The following is a 22,211-nucleotide window of genomic DNA, read 5'->3' on the forward strand; positions in this document are numbered from 1 at the left end:
ATCAATTAATATATCTTTGTGCTGGAACAAACAAGCCAATTCAGATCATACACTGCTGTCCTGGAGCATTTCCTAGTATGACCTGGAGCATTTCCTAGTATTGCCCATATATCCCAGTTTATTAGGTACACCCATCTAGTACCAGTTCGGACCCCTCTTTGCCTCCAGAACAGCCTGAATTCTTTGGGGTATGGAAACGTTGCTCAATTGGTACCAAGGGACCTAACGTGTGCCAGGAAGACATTCCCCACACCATTACACCACCGCCACCAGCCTGTACCGTTGACACCAGGCAGGATGGGGTGATGGACTCATGCTGCTTACGCCAAATCCTGACGCTGCCATCAGCATGACACAACAGGAACCGGGATTAGTCGGACCAGGCAATATTTTTCCACTCCTCAATTGTCCAGTGTTGGTGATCGCGTGCCCACTGGAGCCGCTTCTTCTTGTTTTTAGCTGATAGGAGTGGAATCTGATTTTATACAGATGTCTGGTCATAAAGTTTAACATTTGCCACATAATGTAAATTATTATGGTGAACAAAACATTTTTGCTTTTTTTCACTGAAGATCAATTAAATTCATAATCTGTTATCTGCATAATCTGTTATATACTTCCCCTGTGCTATAAGGCCTGGCCCATCAGCATCCTGTATGTCTCCAGGCACTGGTTTATTTTATTGTGTTATGGGTAAGCTCAACAATAATTGCTAAACCCATGTGCATTTCTAATTGCTTAACCATCTTTCGCTTCACTCCATTCACATCACTGGGTCCCTGATCTCCTCTACTAACTGTGCAGTTGTCAAGGTAGAGGTACACCTTTGTGTCCTGGGGGGCCTGTATTATCTCCCCTTGGCCCCAGCACTACGGCATATGGACCTTGCACGGAAAACAATTGGCCATATATATTCCCACGGGGGGGCCAGTATGAAAAATGTATGCACTCACTAATTGTAAGTCGCTCTGGATAAGAGGGTCTGCTAAATGACTGAAATGTAAATGACTGAAATGAAATGTAAAATATCAGCAAAACAAATTGAATGTCTGCATGCTGGTCACAAATTATATGAGGTGCATTTACTTTAGTGTATTAAAGTGTGTCATACATTATAACTTACATTTTATGGTTTCATTGGGTTATGGTGTCATTTGGGTCATACAAATATATTGTGTGTGTTTTTCCTTGTTCTCGCTAACTTTATTTTGGGCTATTGAGATTTGAGTGGAAAATCATGTAGTAGTGCTGCCCTCTGGAGTTGAATTGTATGATTCCACTTGATTTCACCCATCAATTTATGTGAAAAACAAAGTGAAAAGCAAAGTGTAAGGATGAGAATCAGATGTTCATCATTGATTAGTAATGCCTGACCTGTGTCTATAAATTCCTGTCTGTCAAATGAACTGATCGAGGCGGCCAGGATTTCGGTCGGGCGATTGTGATTATGTGGCGGACCAAATATTTTCCGATAGAAGACGAAGGCCAAGATGTCGACACAAGTCCAGAGGATAGAATAGACGCCGGAGGGAGCAATGAAGAGGTCATTGTGGACTGTGAGGTCGAGGATAGAATAGACGCCGGAAGGGAAAGGAGTGGGAAATAGAGTCCTTTTGAGAAGGCAAGAATTAGATATTGGTTAGGAGAAATGCAGTATTATCATAAGGATACGTATACTTGGATGAATGAGGAGGAATGGGGGGGAAACGAGAAAAAATGGCGGGAAAAGGGGAGAAGGTTTGTTAAAGAAGAGTGGTAGGAAATGTAAGCAGAGTGAGCTGAAGACAGGAGTAGAAATGGAGGAGGGTGAAGTATCGGAGGTGGTAGGTGTGGTGAAGTTTGAGAGTAGGAGATGTAAACCAGTACAGTGGGCAAGCAAGTGATATATGTTTCAGTAAGATTGGGTTTTTAGCGTTTATAGCAATGGTTATTAATTGTACTGCAGGGATGGAACGCAAATCGAAGAAAATTGAGGTTGTGGTGGCAGCTGCAGAGAGATATTTGGGTGTGCGAGACCTGACAGCAGAAGAGTTGCAGGGAGTGTTAAGTGGTGATGTCCCATCATTTCAGGTTGAGGTTTAAATAGTGGAGAAAGGTGGGGTTAATTATTATTAGTAGTTTTGAAGTTGTGAGTGTAGTGTTAGATGGTAGGATATTTATTTGCTTTGTTTTATTTTATTTTTCAAGAAAATATAAGATAAGGGAGTTGTACTCCAGTATAGTAGGTGGCGGTAATGCAACAAATTGGATGCCAACATCCGTTAAACCTCATTGAAGAAGAACTGATCGAGCTGGTTGTTGTTAAGAGAATTAAGGCACGTTCTACATAGCGCCTGTCTAGTCCTAACTAAGCATTAAACATTTAACTGCTATAATAAAATATAAAATAAAAAGAGATCTCTATGAAGTCTGGAACTGCTTATAAATACAATTATGTATGAACATGAAACAACTTATATCGCTGTTGCATGTGAAATATAACATCTAAATTAAGGATGTAAAAACACTAAAACGTGTGATAAGGTCGAGGGGCAAAGACCAAAGTACTTGCTCTTGTGCTGTTGGCAAGTGCCAACTGCACTGTTCACGGTGTCCACAAAGTTTACTCGTGTCACTGCTTGCCAGTTCTTGCGCTCAATGTTTATAGCTAGGAGCACACGATCATAGTGATGCAGTCAGAGCAGAAGAATGGCGCAAGCAGAAAGAACACCGAGTTTCCTCCACTTGCCAGTGAGGGAAAAAACGTCATGTTTCGGATATCTTCGTGTTTTATTTTTTGCACTCTTTCATATAGCTCAGGCAAACAAACAAGGTTTGTATTTTTAGTTGTCATTTTTTTCGCTACAGTTAGCTAGCAAGTGTACTGTTGCTAGCTAGCTGGTTAGCTAGCAAGCTTAGCTACCTAGCCTGTGTGTTCAAGGCTAGAGCCAAGGTGTCCAGTGATTGAGGAGGGTTTTCGGCTTGTATTTGGACTAGCTAGTAAATGACATGGCTCAATAGCTAAATGTAATACTTCATTGCATTATGACCAAACTAGCTAGCTAATAGATTCACACATTTCTAACTAGTCCAGTCGCTTCTTTAACGTCGGTAACGTCGTTAGCCAAGCTAGCTAAAGTGGCCCTTGAGAATTCAAGCGGTATCGTTAGCTAACTCAATTGTTTTGCTAGCTAGCTCCAATCATGTTTCACTGAGTATCCTGACGTTAGCTAGCTAGCTAACGTTAGAATGTTTTATATATATATATATATATATATATATCGCTAGCCCTGAGTAACGTGTCTGCAACCTTCACGTAGCTAATGTTAGTGCTTGTCACAGGAAATAAGTGGTATTTTTACTTTGTCAAGACCAACATAAGTTCAAGTTCGTTTATTTGTCATATACATAACGTTACAAGCTATACATGATATACATCACGAAGTACAGTGCAACGAAACGCTTACTCATCATAGGTGTGTTCATTTAGCAGGTTAGCGTTTTTCTCAGCGCTTGTTAGCAAAGCAAACCTATCTAGCTAGCTATCCAAGTAACGTTATGTTGCATACAGTCAGAATAAAGGCCATTCCTCACTAGGATTCAACAACACAGTAGCTAGCTAGCTGGCTACGGTTGTTTGGGGGAAGCATTCGTTTGCTAGTAAAACTTCCCTTATTCAATTAACTGTAGCTTTAAAAAAAAAAAAAAAAAAGTGGCCTATGGCTAGGGTGAAAAGGGGAACTGTTTCCACCAGCCGTTTCAATGTGTGAAGCAGTGGTGGGTTGAGTTTAAATGCCACAGTTTAAATGCTTCCTATCTAAAATATGGCTGTTTCCTGCCTTGCTGAACAGAATCATGAAATGTTTAAGGAATGCACAGAAAATTGTGACCTATATGCACACTTAACATAGCAGAGACATGGATATTTTTTATCTGTTTTCTGCTCTGTTTATGGTTGTACCTTCAGTTTGGTTGTCATGTCAACTGCCACTTCCTGCAGAATGTAATTATGGGGGTCTTTAATAACTGTTGATAAATTGTGTGTCCACAGCATTCATCCAATCAGACACAATCTTAGAGGTACTTCACTTTGGTGAGGGAGGCCACTTGCAGGTAAGACACTGTTTCCTTGCACTCCCCTCCTAGCGACCACACATACAGGCACATGGCCCTCCCTATACAACATGCACAGCTGAACACACTATCATGCTACTATGTAGTTACTAAGTAAACACCAGGTGAATAGTAGCCTGTGAAATGAAGTATGATCGCTGTAAAAAAATTAAGATGAGATCAGTATCTTCTTCTGAAAGCTATAACTTTCACTTTCTCTGCTATATGACTAATATAATCTGTATTTTGACCAACGTAGTCTGTGGTTAGCCTTTATCAGGTGTCCTTGGTCGTGTACTGTTCACTGTTTCAGACGAGACAAACGACAGACAGGACTTCTGTGAGATGTGCCTGAAAATACATCAGTGGCAGTGCTACTACCCAGATATCACAGTTTACAAACATGTCACTGTGACAGAGGCTAGCTAGCTCTGGTCGGCCCGGCGGGGTCAGCACAGCTTTGTATCCACTGTGCATCCCTCATGTCGCTGCTCTGAAAGTCAATCACCCCTCCTCTCTCCACCACTGTTCACCTGAGCCCTTCACCTGCCTTTGCTGATTGGCCTTACCAGAGCAGTCGAGGGCTCAACTCATTTAAACCCCCTGTGGAGTATTTGCATAGTAGATAAACATCCCCTCTTTATTTATGGTCAAATAGGCCTAGCATTGCAATAGAGTTCAGGGAATGGTAAAGAAACAACAGGTAGACTTCCCCCACTTCACAGGTTAAATGGTCCTAGATGACAGAATAAAGACGGGTGTGAACAAGGGCAGTAGTTGTGAAAATAGAAGTAGTGGATAAACATGGCCAAGGCCGGTTTGATTGAATCCGGTCCATATTCTCAGAGACGTTAAGCGCCTGCTGCTCATCTGATGGTTACCTAACATGAATTTACTTTGTTTTACAGATGGAGCCTGACCTTCACCTGGGTTCATATCATCAAAAAATGTATGTTTTTTTGTTATCTTTGAATGCACCTGTTACTGTCTCTGTGAGAGAGCTATATTTGTTGTTGCAGGCCACAATGACTGTAAACACTTCATTCATTAAACAGCCTTAAGTATCACCAGTCATACCTAGATAGACTCCAAACGGGAGGGTAAACCCTGGCATTAGAATCACAACTCTACTCAGCTCATCTATGCCTGAGTTGTTATGGTTTTATGGCGGCTAGCCAATTCCATACTTAGTGGCTTGGCTTCGTTGTAGACCGATCCTCCGCGTGCCACACCTTGTTCTCATTTTCATCAACATAGTCATGCTCTAGGAGGTGGGGCTGGCTGGCTGCTGGGAGGTGGGGTTGGTTGACTGGCTGCTGGGAGGTGGGGCTCGTTGGTTGGTTGACTGGCTGCTGGGAGGTGGGGCTCGTTGGTTGACTGGCTGCTGGGAGGTGGGGCTCGTTGGTTGGCTGACTGGCTGCTGGGTTTCACTGGAGGTAGACTACAGGGGAGGGTGTGGGTCTGTGTGTGTCCTAGTCACTATGGAGAGAGTGGAGGGATGATCAGACAAGTGTTTTCAGAAGGCTCAATCATAGCCCCCCTGCATCAAGGCAGTGTTAGGATCACATCGGGAGGGGACTGGGTTTATATAGCATGTGGACAGACCTTGTTAAAAGGGAGAAGTGGATTCCACAAAGTCTCACCCTGTGAAAACGTTACCCATTTTAGACCTTAGTTATGAAGCTTGCAGCCAAACTAGGTGGCAGTTAGCTACACTTAACCTTGGGGGTATTTTGAAGAACCAGTCTGAGACATGTTAATCCTCTTGAATAATCAGTGTGTGTGTGTCCTGCCTTGCGTTCCTCAGGCCAGGTTAACCGTCACCCTCAGCCAATGAGGTTTCTCCAGATCAGAGGCCTGTCTCTTCCCTTACGTAAACACACACAGGTGAACTAAACAGGCTTCCAGGGATTGTTGGGCGTTCTGTGTGTTTCTGTGCTAGGGTCATAAAGTAACTCAATCTGCACAATGCACTCCACACAGGCAGCACACGCCCATCAGGCAGAAATACCTGTGGCGTGACATAATAAGTCGGTCAGATCACCATGGGAACAACATCAGAAAACTTGGATGGGATGAAAGGCCACAGTGCAGCATGTCATCGTGGCGATTGTTGTCAATAGCAGCAAGGTTTCCTTCCCATGACATTCTGTGTGCCCCGGCTCTATTTTGGTGTAAAAATAGCCAAAGCACAGGCCGTGGTTGGGATATTTGAGTGCTTCTCTCCAGGGCTTTAGTGGAGGGCTCCAGGGCTTTTCCTTCACATGAATCGAATTGGTCTGAAAGTGTCTTGCTCTACTTTTTCTCTGTCCTTCATCTGCTCTGAAACTAACAGAGACTATTATGGTGGATGGGATCATGTGAGTTTCACAGAGGGATCTCCTCTCAGTATCACACACAGACAAGTGCTCCTCTCTTCCCTGCTCAGAGAGAGCCTTAGGTGAACATCTGGGGTGTCTAGCAACGTGCTTGCCTCTATTGCAGTGGTTCTCAGCTGGTTTTGCCTTGGGACCCAAATTAAACCAGGTTGTCTCAGTCGCGACCCAATATTCGCATCCTGGATTATTTTATTTTTTTAAACAGTTTTTAATGCTATATTGATAGTAAATGTACCAATTTATATGACAACGGAACAACACGCAACATTCAGCAATTTCAAATATTTTACTGAGTTACAGTTCGAATAAGGAAATCAGTCAATTGAAATACATTTATTTGGCCCTCATCTATGGATTTCACATGACTGGGAATGCAGTTGTGAGGCCGGTTGGACATACTGCCAAATTCTTTAAAACAACGTTGGATGCTGCTTATGGTAGAGAAATTAACATTCAATTCTCTGGCAACAGCTCTGGTGGACATTCCTGCAGTCAGCATGCCAATTGCATGCTCCCTCAACTTGAGACATCTGTGGCATTGTGTTGTGTGACAAAACTGCACATTTTAGAGTGGCCTTTTATTGTCCCCAGCACAAGTTGTACCTGTGTAATGATCATGCTGTTTAATCAGCTTCTTGATATACCACACCTGTCAGGTGGATGGATTATTTTGGCAAACGAGAAATGATCACTAACAGGGATGCACACAATTTGAAAGAAATAAGCTTTTTGTGCGTATGGAACATTTCTGGGATCTTTTATTTCAGCTCATGAAACATGGGACCAACACTTTACATGTTGCGTTTTATATTTTTGTTCAGTGTATTTCATGCCTTCAACTATGTAGGCCTAGATCTATTTTCATATTTATTCATTCTGATAGACCCTAATGGCAGCAGCGCATATCGATGCCAATGGAGTCCCCTCACGCCTCCCTCTCTGACCACCTTTTGTCCTCTTAGTTGACTTGATTCCTCTCCAGTGTTTGTGTAAACGTCCCTAAGGGAAATTACGTTTATCTCTCTTATCTAGAAGTGTTGGGTTAAACCAGTGCTTAGATTGGAGGAAGTTGGTATAACTCAGTTGAAGGAAGTGATGTCCCAAGTGGATGAAAATTAATTTAATTGAAAAATGAAATTGAATGGTCTCGCTGCATAAAGTGAATTGCTCGAAGAGCATGGAATTCAATTGAGAGATCAATACAAATGGAAAAGCAAGGTGGTGAATAGATTTTGTAGTGGAAATTTATGCTGTTAGTTATTGTATGCCTGTGGCTTAAAGTCTGACTTGATAATGAAGGTCAATGTCCAGACTCCAGGGCAGCATGTGTGTATGAGAAGGCAGGCGGTGCTCAGAAGAGCCTTATGTTGTGGTGATCTCGTAGGGCTGCAGGTTCCTGTTCTATTACACCGGTGTGTCTAGTCTACGGTTTCTAACAGCTGAGATGCCGTGTTTACTCTTTGTCATTAATCTCTGAAGATGGATATCTCACATGGTTTATCAAGACACACACTGATTAGGCTACTTCAGTACTTTTCCAGCACTACAGATTTCGCAATGTTCTGCTTTGGCTATTTAAATCAGTTTCGATTAAGTTGAAAGAGCCCTTATGGTTCTTGGAACTGTAAATGCAAGCCTGTCAATTTTCCTTTCACTTTGACTTGAGGTTTCTGTCCACAAAACCAAGGACTGATTGACCACAAAAGCATGAAATAACACAGCGACTAATGTATTTTCTCTCAAGACGACAAGTTGTGTTCAGCTTGTTAATAGTAGTCATTCATTGTCAAGTCAGCATCATGTTAAGGTCAACTCAATGGCCCTTCTATCTGAGATCTTGATTAGATTTAGTAACATGTGGTTAATCTGTTTTTCCCCCCCCCTCCATTTTATTAACCTTTCTCCTTTTATTTTTGTCTTTCCATTGCTTTGGCGTCATGCCAGTTATTATATATATATATATATTGCAGTAGGTGTCTATTTCTGGCTAGCAGCCAGTATCATTATGTTTCTTTTACATTTCTCTACACTATGCGGAAGATTCATTTTCTGGCCAGCATTCAGCGGGTTTAAAGTTCTCTAGACAGTCTCTATAATATGCAGAAGAGACTTTTGCGGTGTTCAGTTGCTTAGTTGGAACAGGAAATGTCTTGTGGCTTTTTAGTCACGATGCTAACAGACGATGCATCTGTTCCTTTTTATAGGCTAAACTTCACACCTCTCCTCCACCCCCGGCGAACTAACACCTCCAAGCGCCCATCTATCTATCTGCTGACATTGCTTAAAAAAAACATTGTCTACATCCAGAAGTTGACGAATGCACACCATGCAGAAAGGCAATATCATAATATTTGCATTTTGAAACCTTCTCAAGAATTTAGAGTGATTGATTGATTGACCGTTATATGGCCCATTAAACAAAGCATGATTTGTATTCTGAAGCGATAGGGGAAAACTACAGGGAATCTACCTCTGTTTACATTATGAATAATATGATCTACAATCAATATAGGCTAAACACCGTCTGCGTTGTTTGGCACCTGGAGATGTATGTTCAAACCCAGTTATTAACGCTGCAAAATGCAGGAGTGGAGGAGTCATTCTGATAGAGATCTGGTTGGTTTTAGAGCTCCTCTGTAAACACACACACTACCTACCACACATAGACAGAGGGGTGTGTATGATTTACCCAGCTGAAGGTCAATCTCCCATAGCTACAGTGAGGGGAAAAAGTATTTGATCCCCTGCTGATTTTGTACGTTTGCCCACTGACAAAGACATGATCAGTCTATAATTTTAATGGTAGGTTTATTTGAACAGTGAGAGACAGAATAACAACACAAAAATCCAGAAAAACGCATGTAAAAAATGTTATACATTGATTTGCATTTTAATGAGGGAAATAAGTATTTGACCCCTCTACAAAACATGACTTAGTACTTGGTGGCAAAACCCTTGTTGGCAATCACAGAGGTCAGACGTTTCTTGTGTGCAAACCTGGTGGCCAACTACATCTCAGGAGGGATTTTGTCCCACTCCTCTTTGCAGATCTTCTCCAAGTCATTAAGGTTTCGAGGCTGACGTTTGGCAACTCGAACCTTCAGCTCCCTTCACAGATTTTCTATGGGATTAAGGTCTGGAGACTGGCTAGGCCAGTCCAGGACCTTAATGTGCTTCTTCTTGAGCCACTCAGTTGTTGCCTTGGCTGTGTGTTTTGGGTCATTGTCATGCTGGAATACCCATCCACGACCCATTTTCAATGTCCTGGCTGAGGCAAGGAGGTTCTCACCCAAGATTTGACGGTACATGGCCCCGTCCATCGTCCCTTTGATGCAGTGAAGTTGTCCTGTCCCCTTAGCTGAAAAACACCCCCAAAGCATAATGTTTGACGGTGGGGATGGTGTTCTTGGGATCATGGGCAGCATTCCTCCTCCTCCAAACACGGCGAGTTGAGTTGATGCCAAAGAGCTCGATTTTGGTCTCATCTGACCACAACACTTTCACCCAGTTCTCCTCTGAATCATTCAGATGTTCATTGGCAAACTTCAGACGGGCCTGTATATGTGCTTTCTTGAGCAGGGGGACCTTGCGGGCGCTGCAGGATTTCAGTCCTTCACAGCGTAGTGTGTTACCAATTGTTTTCTTGTTGACTATGGTCCCAGCTGCCTTGAGATCATTGACAAGATCCCCCGTGTAGTTCTGGGCTGATTCCTCACCGTTCTCATGATCATTGCAACTCCACGAGGTGAGATCTTGCATGGAGCCCCAGGCCGAGGGAGATTGACAGTTCTTTTGTGTTTCTTCCATTTGCGAATAATTGCACCAACTGTTGTCACCTTCTCACCAAGCTGCTTGGCGATGGTCTTGTAGCCCATTCCAGCCTTGTGTAGGTCTACAATCTTGTCCCTGACATCCTTGGAGAGCTCTTTGGTCTTGGCCATGGTGGAGAGTTTGGAATCTGATTGATTGCTTCTGTGGACAGGTGTCTTTTATACAGGTAACACGCTGAGATTAGGAGCACTCCCTTTAAGAGTGTGCTCCTAATCTCAGCTCATTACCTGTATAAAAGACACCTGGTAGCCAGAAATCTTTCTGATTGAGAGGGGATCAAATACTTATTTCCCTCATTAAAATGCAAATCAATTTATAACATTTTTGACATGCGTATTTCTGGATTTTTTTGTTGTTATTCTGTCTCTCACTGTTCAAATAACCCTACCATTAAAATTATAGACCGATCATTTCTTTGTCAGTGGGCAAACGTACAAAATCAGCAGGGGATCAACTACTTTTTTCCCTCCCTGTATGTTCAGAGCATGTGCGGTTCTTTTCCACCTCGCTCTCTTAGAACACACACGACCACAGTAGTAGCACAACTAAGTTCTAATGTACAACTATGACTTCATAGAATTCATTTGTATTCCAAGTGTAGTCCTTGGAATCCAAGGAATAATAAAACACATTCCTTGTTGCACTCCTACTTCATTTAGAAGCAAATGCGTTCTCAACTATGCATAACATTGGTCATGAATCCACAGTGACACCTTTTTATGACTTGCTTGTGTGCTGTCGGCAAATATGTGTTGTTCAGTGAAGTCATACTGTCTGTGATGTGTGCAGGGAGCGGTTTCCCGTTTGGTTGCCTTGTTTCTCATGAAAAGATCTTGTTTGTCTGACCTGAATACACATGCAATTACACTCTGTTTAATGCATAAATATGACTTCAATTTTCTTTGATAATATGCAAAAACTATTTTTAGGGGAAATTACAATATGTAGTCAGTCAAAATGATAAAGGGGAAGCAACCTTGCAGTACATCACTTGTTTTTGCAAAGCAGGTTTGGCAGGTTTCCTGTCTTGTTTTGGCGGTTGCCCTGAGTTTTTACACGTTAACCTGATTTGCGTTACACACACACACACATTCTCTTGGAACACAAGCGTTAGGCAATAGGAAGTAGGACTGCATCCTTGTTTCCCCTCTGTTCCTCACTATGGTTCCTCTCTTCTCTCCCACAGCTCACCCTTACAGAGAGGGAACAGCAGGCCCATACGCTTTGAGCCGCCAATGCTGGACTTCCATGAACAGTGAGTTAACTTCCTCTACCTACAGATACACCTGCAGTTAGAGCGTTGGGCCAGTAACTGTAAAGGTAGCTAGTTCGAATCCCCGAGCCAACAAGGTGAAAAATGGGTCAATGTGCCCTTAAGCAATGCACTTAACCCTAATTGCTCCAGGGTTGCTGTTGATAATGGCAGACCCTGGCCGTGACCCCACTCTCCGAGGGTGTCTTGGGATATGAGTTGGGATATGCAAAAAAACACATAACAAGCATTTCGCTACACCCGCAATAACTGCTAAATATGTGGATGTGACCAATACAATGATATCTGATAATACGGACTTGTACATGTGTGAAATAGGACAAATACAAACAACCACCTAATTATTACATCAACTATTCTGTTGATTTGCTTCCTGACACTTTGTTGAGATTACGTTCTGTGCATCCCCCACTCAGATCATTTGACAACATGGCATTGATACGTTTTAAACGTGCTCTTATCTGCTGGGTGTTTCCACAGTTAAGATAAGTGGACTTCTGGAACATGATCGTTTCCCTAGTTTTATCAAGATCTGTTAGGAGAGCGGCAAGGAAATGGAAATAAAATAGATTTTCTTTGAGACTCCATTTGACCCCATGAAGCCTATGTGTTTCTGACCACTATATGTTTTTGCGACAGCTATATGTTTGTGCGACAGCTTTCACAACAATATTTCTCTTCCTGTTCCCAGGCCTGTTGGAATGCCAAAAATGGAGAAAGTTTATTTGCACAATCCTAGTGCAGAGGAAATAAACTTGATATCTATATCAGCAACAACTGCACATTTTCATGCATCATTCTTTCAAAACAGGGTGAGTAGCTAATAAGTATAACCCTATGGCTGTGTCCCAATCCACAAGTATGCAGCATTTCAAGGCAGGACATCAAAATTGGCGTGTCCCAATCCCAAGGCCCCTTTAAAATGCTGCCTTTGAATTCTGTCTTAAATGTCAGTTACCTACTGAGAAAAGTGCTACCTATAAAGGTATGTGCTTTTGTAGGCAGCAGGCAGGTAGGCAGCAAGCTGCCTTTTGGTTTGGGACACAGCCGATATCTCCTGTCTTGAGGAGTCTCCTCCTCTGCAGGCATACGCGTGGCTCGTTCAAGGGCTGAAAGAATAAGCCCTGTGTTTGTCGGTGGACAGAGGCACATTTATCTGACCATTCTGATTCCCCTGCCTGTCAGTCTGACCATGTGACCTGGCTGTTTGTTTGGGTATTATGTGCTGATTTTCTACTTTTTGAAAAACAAGAGGCACGTGCTCAACTGTCAGCATGCCGCCATCTTGGGCCTCTTAACTGAATTGTAAAACTCTTGACAGCTCTGAACCCAGTGCACTCGTGAGCAGAGGAGACGGTGAATGGTGTGACTGTGCTGCTCAGCATGTTTGAGTCCTGAGACTAGAGCAGTAAAATAAGGAAGAATGTGGACTGGAGCAAAATGCACCCTCTTTCCACCTGGTCTTTAAACTCTGACATTTGTATTGTTAAAACGATTTGTTTATGTCTGGCTGTCTCCCAGTATCTTATAAAACAATATGGCATCATGACAAGAATCTTCGTTTTACTGCGTCATCACATTAATTAATTTAACATTTTCAATAAATGTTCTCAATCTTAATTGGTTGGTTATATTGACATTTCCAAAAGTAGCTCGACCTTTTGATTCCAATCTTTTCATTGGATAATTTTCGTCTTCTTTCTCCACAGTTAATTCATCCGATCCCTTCTCTTTGTTTCTCCCTGTAGATAATTCCACCAGGGGGGAATACATCGTTTGATGTGGTCTTCCTCGCTCGAGTAGTAGGGAATGTAGAGAATACTTTATTTATTAATACCTCGCATCATGGAGTGTTTACATATCAGGTGTGTATGAATACATATGTTTAGGTAATAATGTGTCATATCTATACTAATAATTAATCATGGAGTGTTTACATATCAGGTGTGTTTGAATGCATATGTTTAGGTAATAATGTGTCATATCTATACTAATAATTAATCATGGAGTGTTTACATATCAGGTGTGTTTGAATGCATATGTTTACGTAATAATATGTCATATCTATACTAATAATTAATCATGGAGTGTTTACATATCAGGTGTGTATGAATACATATGTTTAGGTAATAATGTGTCATATCTATACTAATAATTAATCATGGAGTGTTTACATATCAGGTGTGTACGGATACATATGTTTACGTAATAATATGTCATATAAGTGGCGCAGTGTCTAAGGCCGCACGACGATAAACTGGTTAATCACTCTGTCGGCGCCGCCCGAAATGCGCGCACATTGGCCCAGCGTCGTCCAGGGTAGGGGAGGGAATGGCCGGCAGGGATGAGCTCAGTTGATAGACATGGCGTTTGACGCCAGGGTTGTGGGTTCGATTCCACGGGGGCCAGTAAAAAGATGTATTCACAACGAATCGTCTGGATAAGAGCGTCTGCTAAATGACTAAAATGTAAATGTAAATGTAAAATATATCTATACTAATAATTCTGTAATGTCTGTATACTGGAGATATGTTCTGGACACTGTATGTAAGGGTCCTTTGTGGGTTGCATTTTCTGCTGTTTTTTTTCTCGTGCCTGCCACTTGAAAACCAGCACACAGTGTGATCCTCTGGATCTGAGTGCTCTAGATCAGGTAGATCCCTGCTGTAGATCACGTAGATCCCTGCTGTAAATCCTGAGTGTAATGTTGTGCTGTTGGTGTCTTATCCCCTGCAGGTGTTTGGTGTGGGTATCCCCAACCCCTACAGGCTGCGGCCGTTCATAGGGGCCCGAGTCCCAGTCAACAGCAGCTTCTCTCCACTCATAAACATCCACAACCCACATAGTGAGCCACTGCAGGTAGTGGAGATGTACTCTAGTGGAGGAGACCTGCACCTGGAGCTCCCCACAGGGCAGCAGGGAGGAACGCACCATCTGTGGGTGTGTATAGATCAGGACAGTCAGGGTCTTTTATATAATCCATCAGGAGATTAGTATCTTTTTTACTTTCATGCATAACATAACTTCTACACAATTGGGATTGGAATTGAGACATTCCTGACCGGAGCTGAATTTAAATGAGGCAACTACTTGACCCCTGAATAAAAGAAAGGACTAAACTTGTATTTTCTGTTCTTCCTTCCTGTGTGGTTCTCAGGAGATTCCCCCGTTTGAGACGAAGGGGGTGATGAGAGCCAGTTTCTCCTCTAGAGACGCAGACAACCACACGGCCTTCATCAGAATCAAAACAAACGCCTCCAACCAGGATGAGTTCATCATTTTGCCTGTAGAAGTGGAGGTCACCTCAGGTACGTTTCCAATAGCAACGCCTCACACCATATGTTTCCAATAACAACGTTGTTTCCAATAACAACGCCTCACACCATACGTTTCCAATAACAACGTTGTTTCCTATAGCAACGCCTCACCGTACATTTCCAATAGTAAACACCTCACACTTGTACACTTTTAGCTGTGACTGGCTGATTGAGCCGTCTCCTGATCCTGTGTATCTTTGTCCTCAGCACCGGGAATCTACTCCTCAATAGAAATGCTGGACTTTGGTACGCTACGCTCACAAGGTATGCTGTGTTCACTTCACGTTTATACCCTCATTCTCGAATGGGTCAGGCTTTCGTTAAATATTTTTGTGATTTGGTCATTTGAAAATGGTACTTCGGTGATTGATTTGTTGTTTGTTGTATATTCTGTTGAAACGTTTCACAGATCGACCAAAGCAGTTGAATTTGCACCTTCTCAATTCCGGAGCGAAAGATGTGCAGATAATGAGTGTTCGAGCGACGCCGTCAAACGATGCCGTCACGATAGACTTCAAGGCTGTCACGCTAAAAGCTGGAGAACATAGATACACCAAAGTCGCCAGTATTAGTTTTGATGGTAAGTGAGCTATATTGCTTACTACTCCCCATACCTTCTGGAATTTCTCCTGCATATTGCACCTCTGCCTTTTTGTTCCAACGTGTTTTGAAACAATTTTTTTATATTTTTATTTCCAGCATCGAAAGTTCAAAAAGCTTCCCAGTCCTCCGGTAAAATAACAGTAAAAGCGAAAGAGAAAAGCTACTCCAAACTTGAAATCCCATACCTAGCTGAAGTTCTAGAAGGGTATGTGTTTCTGTTTCTGTGACCAATAACAATGACAAGTAGTTTATTTAATCACTGAAAATAAGTTAATAGTTTATTTTTTTTACCTAAACAAATCACCATTACAAAATTTCAGAACAATTGAAACGTCTTCCCTAACTCTCCTCTCCATCTCTGTGTGTCAGATATTTGGGGTTTGACCATACGGTCACGTTGTTCCACATCAGGGACAGTGTGCTAGAGCCAGTGGTCAAGCCCATCCACCTCACCAACACTTTCCACTTTGCCATCCGCATCCATGACGTGTCCCTTCCAGACGAAGCCAAGACCATGTTCTTAGTAAGTTACTGTTATGAACTGTACTGTGTTCCAGAGGCCTGTTGCTGTCGGGCAACTCAATGCTTGCAGGCTTTTGTTCCAATGCAGCTCAAACACAACAAACCTCAATCAATTACTAATCACGGCTCTCAAGTCTTAAGATAAGAAATGGCTACTTTATTGCTCCCTGAGGGGACTTTGGTTTGTCAAGTCTTAAACCTGTTGAACCGCTCTGTTGTCCTCTGAGTGTGTCCTAATGCTGCAGCATATATGAACGGTCCCCTGTGTTTTCCTCCTCAGGTGCAGAACTTCAGTGAGCCAGTGTTGATCCCCCCTCAGGAGTCTCGCTACATCTTCTCCCTCCACTTCCAGCCCGTCCGGCCATCCAATCACATCGACAGCAACATTCTGCTGGTCACCAACGCCTCTAAGTTCCACCTCCCCGTCCGCGCCTACACTGGCTTCCTGGAGGTACTGCAACACACACACACACTGGGGAAATAGTGTACACACACACACACACACACACACACACACACATGAAATCGAACACACATACACACACACGAACACGCTCAAGCACATTGGGGGAAACACCTGCAAATGCATATTGTTATGAAACCCGTAACTAGACCTTCACCTCTTGGTCGCCAGTCCAAGCAGATTATTATTTGTTCAGATGGTGAAGAAACATGAATTCCAAACGGGCAAGCCTAAACTAAAAATTCAAAATCAAAAACGAAAGGCCATGAACCAGCAGCCTCACGGCTTGTAAGATGGGACGCTGACTGACGATCACCTGATGTGCTTATCAACCAGGCTGAACAAGGTTCCTGCTGCCCCCTGGGGGAATGGAGTGTGGAAGTGTATCCTGTATAGGGTGTTTGTGTATGTCCTAACGCTAACCTTGCCTCCATATCATAACAATATACTCACCTTTTTTCCTCCCCTTCTTCCCCTCTCCTCCCAACAGCCCTTTGTCCTGCCGCCCAGTCTGCAAGAGAACTTCCTGGACTTTGGTGTTCTCAGCGCTACAGACACCAGCAGCATCCTGTTTGTGGTTGTCAACAGCAACCCCATAGAGGTAGGCTCAACCTCTGCTCTGTAGACATCCCATAATAAAGCAGTACAGCTCTCTTTTTGAATGCATGTGTAACCATGGGTAACTATTTCAATGCTTCACTAGAGGTAGCTGCCTAGTATCGCTCCTTCACCTCAACCAATTTGAAAACAGATTTGATTCGTGTGACGAAAAAAGAGACAAGGAGTCATTTTATCACTCTCTCACTCGTACAGCTGGTGATCCGGCCGTGGCTGATGACAGGAGAGAGTCTGAGTGTGGAGCTGTTGAAGATAGAGAGAGGCAACAGAACCACGGTGCTGACCAAGAGCAGAGAGCTACACAACGCCTCAGCTTCTCCTCACAAAACGGTAACAGCATCGCACCTACTACTGTCCCTGGGCTGGCTGAGTCTAACAGTACTTGAAGACAATGGAGATCATTTAAGCCTGCTATGAAATATTATGAAATGTTCCCCTCTTCTTTAAAAAACAACAACATTTTAGTCATTTAGCAGATGCTGTTATCCAGAGCGACTCAGTTAGTGCATTCATCTTAACATAGCTAGGACAACCACATATATACAGTGCTATGTAAAAGTACTACTTTTGCATATTTGTGATACTGAATTATCAGATCTTCAACCAAAACCTAATATTAGATAAAGGGAACATAAGTGAACAAATAACACAACAATTACATATTTATTTAATATATTTCATAAACAAAGTTATGCAACACCCAATTCCCCAGTGTGAAAAAGTAATTGCCCCCTTACACTCAATAACTGGTTGTGCCACCTTTAGCTGCAATGACTCCAACCAAATGCTTCCTGTAGTTGTTGATCAGTCTCTCACGTCGCTGTGGAGGAATTTTGGCCCACTCTTCCATGCAGAACTGCTTTAACTCAGTGACGTGTGGGTTTTCAAGCATGAACTGCTCGTTTCAAGTCCTGCCACAACATCTCAATTGGGATTAGGTCTGGACTTTGACTAAGCCATTCAGAAACTTCAAATTTGTTGCTTTTTAGCTATTTTCATGTAGACTTGATTGTGTGTTTTGGATCATTGTCTTGCTGCATGACCCAGCTGCGCTTCAGCTTCAGCTCACAGACGGATGGTCTGACATTCTCCTGTAGAATTCTCTGATACAGAGAAGAATTCATGGTTCCTTCTATTAAGGCAAGTCGTCCAGGTCCTGAGGCAGCAAAGCATCCCCAAACCATCACACCACCACCACCATGCTTGACCTTTGGTATGATGTTCTTACTGTGGAATGCAGTGTTTGGTTTTACTTTTTCACACAGGGGAATTTGGGTGTTGCATAACTTTGTTTGAAATAAATATGTAGTTGTGTTATTTGTCCACTTATGTTCCCTTTATCTAATATTAGGTTTTGGTTGAAGATCTGATAACATTCAGTATCACAAATATGCAAAAGTAGAGAGAATTTGAAAGGGGGCAAATACTTTTTCATAGCACTGTATGTGTGTATATATATGTATATATGCTACCAAATACTAATTGAGTATATATATATATACACACACACACACAGTTGAAGTCGGAAGTTTACATACACTTAGGTTGGAGTCATTAAAACTCGTTTTTCAACCACTCCACAAGTTTCTTGTTAACAAACTATCGTTTTGGCAAGTCGGTTAGGACATCTACTTTGCATGACACAAGTAATTTTTCCAAAAATTGTTTACAGACAGATTTTCACTTATAATTCACTGTATCACAATTCTAGTGGGTCAGAAGTTTACATACACTAAGTTGATTGTTCCTTTAAACAGCTTGGAAAATTCCAGAAAATGATGTCATGGCTTTAGAAGCTTCTGATAGGCTAATTGACATAATTTGAGTCAATTGGAGGTGTACCTGTGGATGTATTTCAAGGCCTACCTTGAAACTCAGTGCCTCTTTGCTTGACATCATGGGAAAATCAAAAGAAATCAGCCAAGACCTCAGAAAAAATATTGTAGACCTCCACAAGTCTGGTTCATCCTTGGGAGCAATTTCCAAACGCCTGAAGGTACCACGTTCATCTGTACAAACAATAGTACGCAAGTATAAACACCATGGGACCACGCAGCCATCATACCGCTAAGGAAGGAGACGCGTTCTGTCTCCTAGAGATGAATGTACTTTGGTGCGAAAAGTGCAAATCAATCCCAGAACAACAGCAAAGGACCTTGTGAAGATGCTGGAGGAAACAGGTACAAAAGCATCTATATCCACAGTAAAACGAGTCCTATATCGACATAACTTGAAAGGCTGCTCAGCAAGGAAGAAGCCACTGCTCCAAAACCGCCATAAAAAAGCCAGGCTACGGTTTGCAACTGCACATGGGGACAACTGCACATGGGGACAACTTTTTTGGAGAAATGTCCTCTGGTCTGATATAATAAAAATAGAACTGTTTGGCCATAATGACCATCGTTATGTTTGGAGGAAAAAGGGGGTTGCTTGCAAGCCGAAGAACACCATCCCAACCGTGAAGCACGGGGGTGGCAGCATCATGCTGTGGGGGTGCTTTGCTGCAGGAGGGTCTGGTGCACTTCACAAAATAGATGGCATCATGAGGAAGGAATATTATGTGGATATATTGAAGCAACATCTCAAGACATCAGTCAGGAAGCTTGTGGAAGGCTACCTGAAACGTTTGACTCAAGTTAAACAATTTAAAGGCAATGCTACCAAATACTAATTGAGTGTATGTAAACTGCTGACCCACTGGGAATGTGATCAAAGAAATAAAAGCTGAAATAAATAATTCACTATTATTCTGACATTTTCACATTTTAAAAATAAAGTAGTGATCCTGACTGACCTAATACAGGGATTTTTTACTAGGATTAAATGTCAGGAATTGTGAAAAACTGAGTTTAAATGTATTTGTCTAAGGTGTATGTTAACTTCCGACTGTGTGTGTGTATATATATGTATGTGTATATATAAACAAATTATTTTAGCAGACGCTCTTATCCAGAGCGACTTACAGGAACAATTGGGGTTAAGTGCATTGCTCAGGGGCACATCGACAGATTTTTCACCTAGTCGGGGAAATCGAACCAGCAACCTTTCGGTTACTTGCCCAACCTCTTAACCACCACTAGGCCACCTGCCACCCCTACATATCCATAGCTATCAGCAAAGCCAGAGCTAGTACATTTACATTTACATTTTAGTCATTTAGCAGACGCTCTTATCCAGAGCGACTTACAGTTAGTGAATACATATTTTTTTTTATTTTTTTTTCATACTGGTCCCGTAGTAAATTGTCTTTGTCTTGAGTCCTTAGTAGTGAGTACACTCATGATCCTGTACAGATGGAGTAGAAAGGAGGTGTGTGTATAGATAACAGCAGAATGCTTTATTCATCTGCTAGGTAACACCAATAAAGTGGCCTTGTGTCTGTGAGCAGCAGGTAAAGTAGATGGAAATCAGGAGGCTGACTGACAGCTGTTGTTGTTCCACCTGCAGGTGATCCTAGCCTCGGGCTACTACGCTGCCTTCCGGGTCACCCTGGTGGCGAAAGACCTGGAGGGGGCCTACGACGGAGCTATCCACATCACAACAGACTACCAGGTATACCTGTCAGCTGGCCCACTGGCCCGTTGAAGTGCTACTGTCACTAAGTCATGCTATTTGAGTTGCTCGTGGCTAAGGCAACTATATACGTATTTTACTTTTGTGAAGTTCAATTTGGCCAGGGCTCACTTGAAATGGATTTACATCTCAATGTGACTTCTCTGGTTAAATAAAGGACACACACAAAAATAAAATCAATACATAAAATGCATTCATTTGTTCATTGTTGTGATGTTCAAGAATTGTCATTGATTTTCATTCTCTTCTGTAAACAGATATTAACGATACCAGTGAAAGCAGTCGTTGCAGTGGGCACGTTGACCAGCTATCCCAAACACATTGTCCTCCCGCCGTCTTTTCCGGTTAGACGAACAATACTTTACTGTTCATAGATATTGCTATATTGTTTTGAGTGTTTCAAACATTTTGTATTTTGCCTCTCTAATATTCAACATGTGCACAAGTAACCCCTGTTCTCCGTGTGTTCTGTCCCTCCCAGGGTAAAGTGGTGCAGCAGAGTCTAAGCATGGTGAGCTCGTTCTCTCAGAAGGTGACACTGCAGCAGATCCACTCTCTGACTGAGGACTCACGTTTCTACTACAGGAGACTGAAGAACAACCGGGACGAGCTGGAACCCAAACGCAAGTCAAAGGTCGCCAAGATTTATTTTGACGCCAGCTTGCAGTGTGGCGACCACTGTTATGTGGGAGTACCGTTTGTTCTGAAATGTGAGTGTTTCTGGTTATTGGGGTCAGTTTGCGGCTACACTTACCGAACTTCTGCTTTGCTGAAACATCTTGATCTTCTTTCAGCTGAGAGCAGACCGCCTGGGCTCTCAATGCAGGAGGATATGTGGGACGCGGACGTAGATTTGTATCAAATGCTCCGTCGGAGATGGAAAGAGCTGAAGGAGAGTTCAGGACACATGGCGGAGGCGGTGTTTGAGGCCAACGCTGACCTCCAGAAGAATATTGAGACCAGAGTGTCTGCTCAGCTGAAGTGGCCTTCTATCATTAACTCCTCCCGGCAGGTCCTGTTCCCTCTCACCAGCCTCACCAGCTCCTCGGTGAGGCAGATTCATTAACATCTATTCTATGGGAAGATCTCAATTGCGTACTCCTCATCTCCTTCTCAAAACCCATTGGATGAGAAAACCAGAAACCCTCCTCCAATGGGTTTTGAGAAGGATGCGAGGAGTATGCAATTGAGATCTTTCCTATGTCTAGCTTAGAATTCTAGATTGTCAGGCCAAGGGGAGGTTCCCAGACCATGTGACCAGAACAACTCTAAACTAAGTGCTATAACTAGAGCCAAGAGTTTTCCTGGTCAAGTCACACCGTCAAGAACAACTCGGGGTCCTATACATGCTACTGTATTGAGCCTTCTGTTCTAACCAGCTGTCTTCTGTTGTCAGGAGGTAGAGGTAGTCTTGGAGAACCCAGCTGACGTCCCTGTATATGTCCAAGTCCTGCCGTTAGCCCTCTATCCCAACCTCCCGGCCGTCACCGACAAACTAGCACAAATGTGAGTAGCCTTCAGTATGCACCTGTAGTTTGCTA

General features: G+C 42.7%; 1 protein-coding gene across 1 annotated transcript in view; it reads left to right on the top strand.

The window, feature by feature from the left end:
- The first annotated feature begins 2,616 nt into the window (after positions 1–2,616).
- LOC121536070 (transmembrane protein 131) overlaps positions 2,617–22,211 on the top strand; it is a 34,479-nt gene continuing 14,884 nt past the window's right edge. Inside the window, exons 1-20 of the mRNA XM_045217896.1 lie at positions 2,617–2,812; positions 4,031–4,092; positions 5,001–5,041; positions 11,488–11,556; positions 12,266–12,386; positions 13,323–13,439; positions 14,311–14,514; positions 14,732–14,882; positions 15,099–15,155; positions 15,301–15,471; positions 15,591–15,699; positions 15,864–16,017; positions 16,297–16,467; positions 16,970–17,080; positions 17,293–17,427; positions 20,545–20,649; positions 20,928–21,014; positions 21,152–21,380; positions 21,465–21,718; positions 22,067–22,176. Of these exons, the coding sequence (XP_045073831.1) occupies positions 2,689–2,812; positions 4,031–4,092; positions 5,001–5,041; positions 11,488–11,556; positions 12,266–12,386; positions 13,323–13,439; positions 14,311–14,514; positions 14,732–14,882; positions 15,099–15,155; positions 15,301–15,471; positions 15,591–15,699; positions 15,864–16,017; positions 16,297–16,467; positions 16,970–17,080; positions 17,293–17,427; positions 20,545–20,649; positions 20,928–21,014; positions 21,152–21,380; positions 21,465–21,718; positions 22,067–22,176 (2,582 nt within the window). The 5' untranslated portion in view covers positions 2,617–2,688. The remainder of the gene's footprint in view (positions 2,813–4,030; positions 4,093–5,000; positions 5,042–11,487; positions 11,557–12,265; positions 12,387–13,322; positions 13,440–14,310; positions 14,515–14,731; positions 14,883–15,098; positions 15,156–15,300; positions 15,472–15,590; positions 15,700–15,863; positions 16,018–16,296; positions 16,468–16,969; positions 17,081–17,292; positions 17,428–20,544; positions 20,650–20,927; positions 21,015–21,151; positions 21,381–21,464; positions 21,719–22,066; positions 22,177–22,211) is intronic.

The sequence above is a fragment of the Coregonus clupeaformis genome, unplaced genomic scaffold (assembly GCF_020615455.1).
Source record: "Coregonus clupeaformis isolate EN_2021a unplaced genomic scaffold, ASM2061545v1 scaf1265, whole genome shotgun sequence".
NCBI classification, from domain to species: domain Eukaryota; kingdom Metazoa; phylum Chordata; class Actinopteri; order Salmoniformes; family Salmonidae; genus Coregonus; species Coregonus clupeaformis.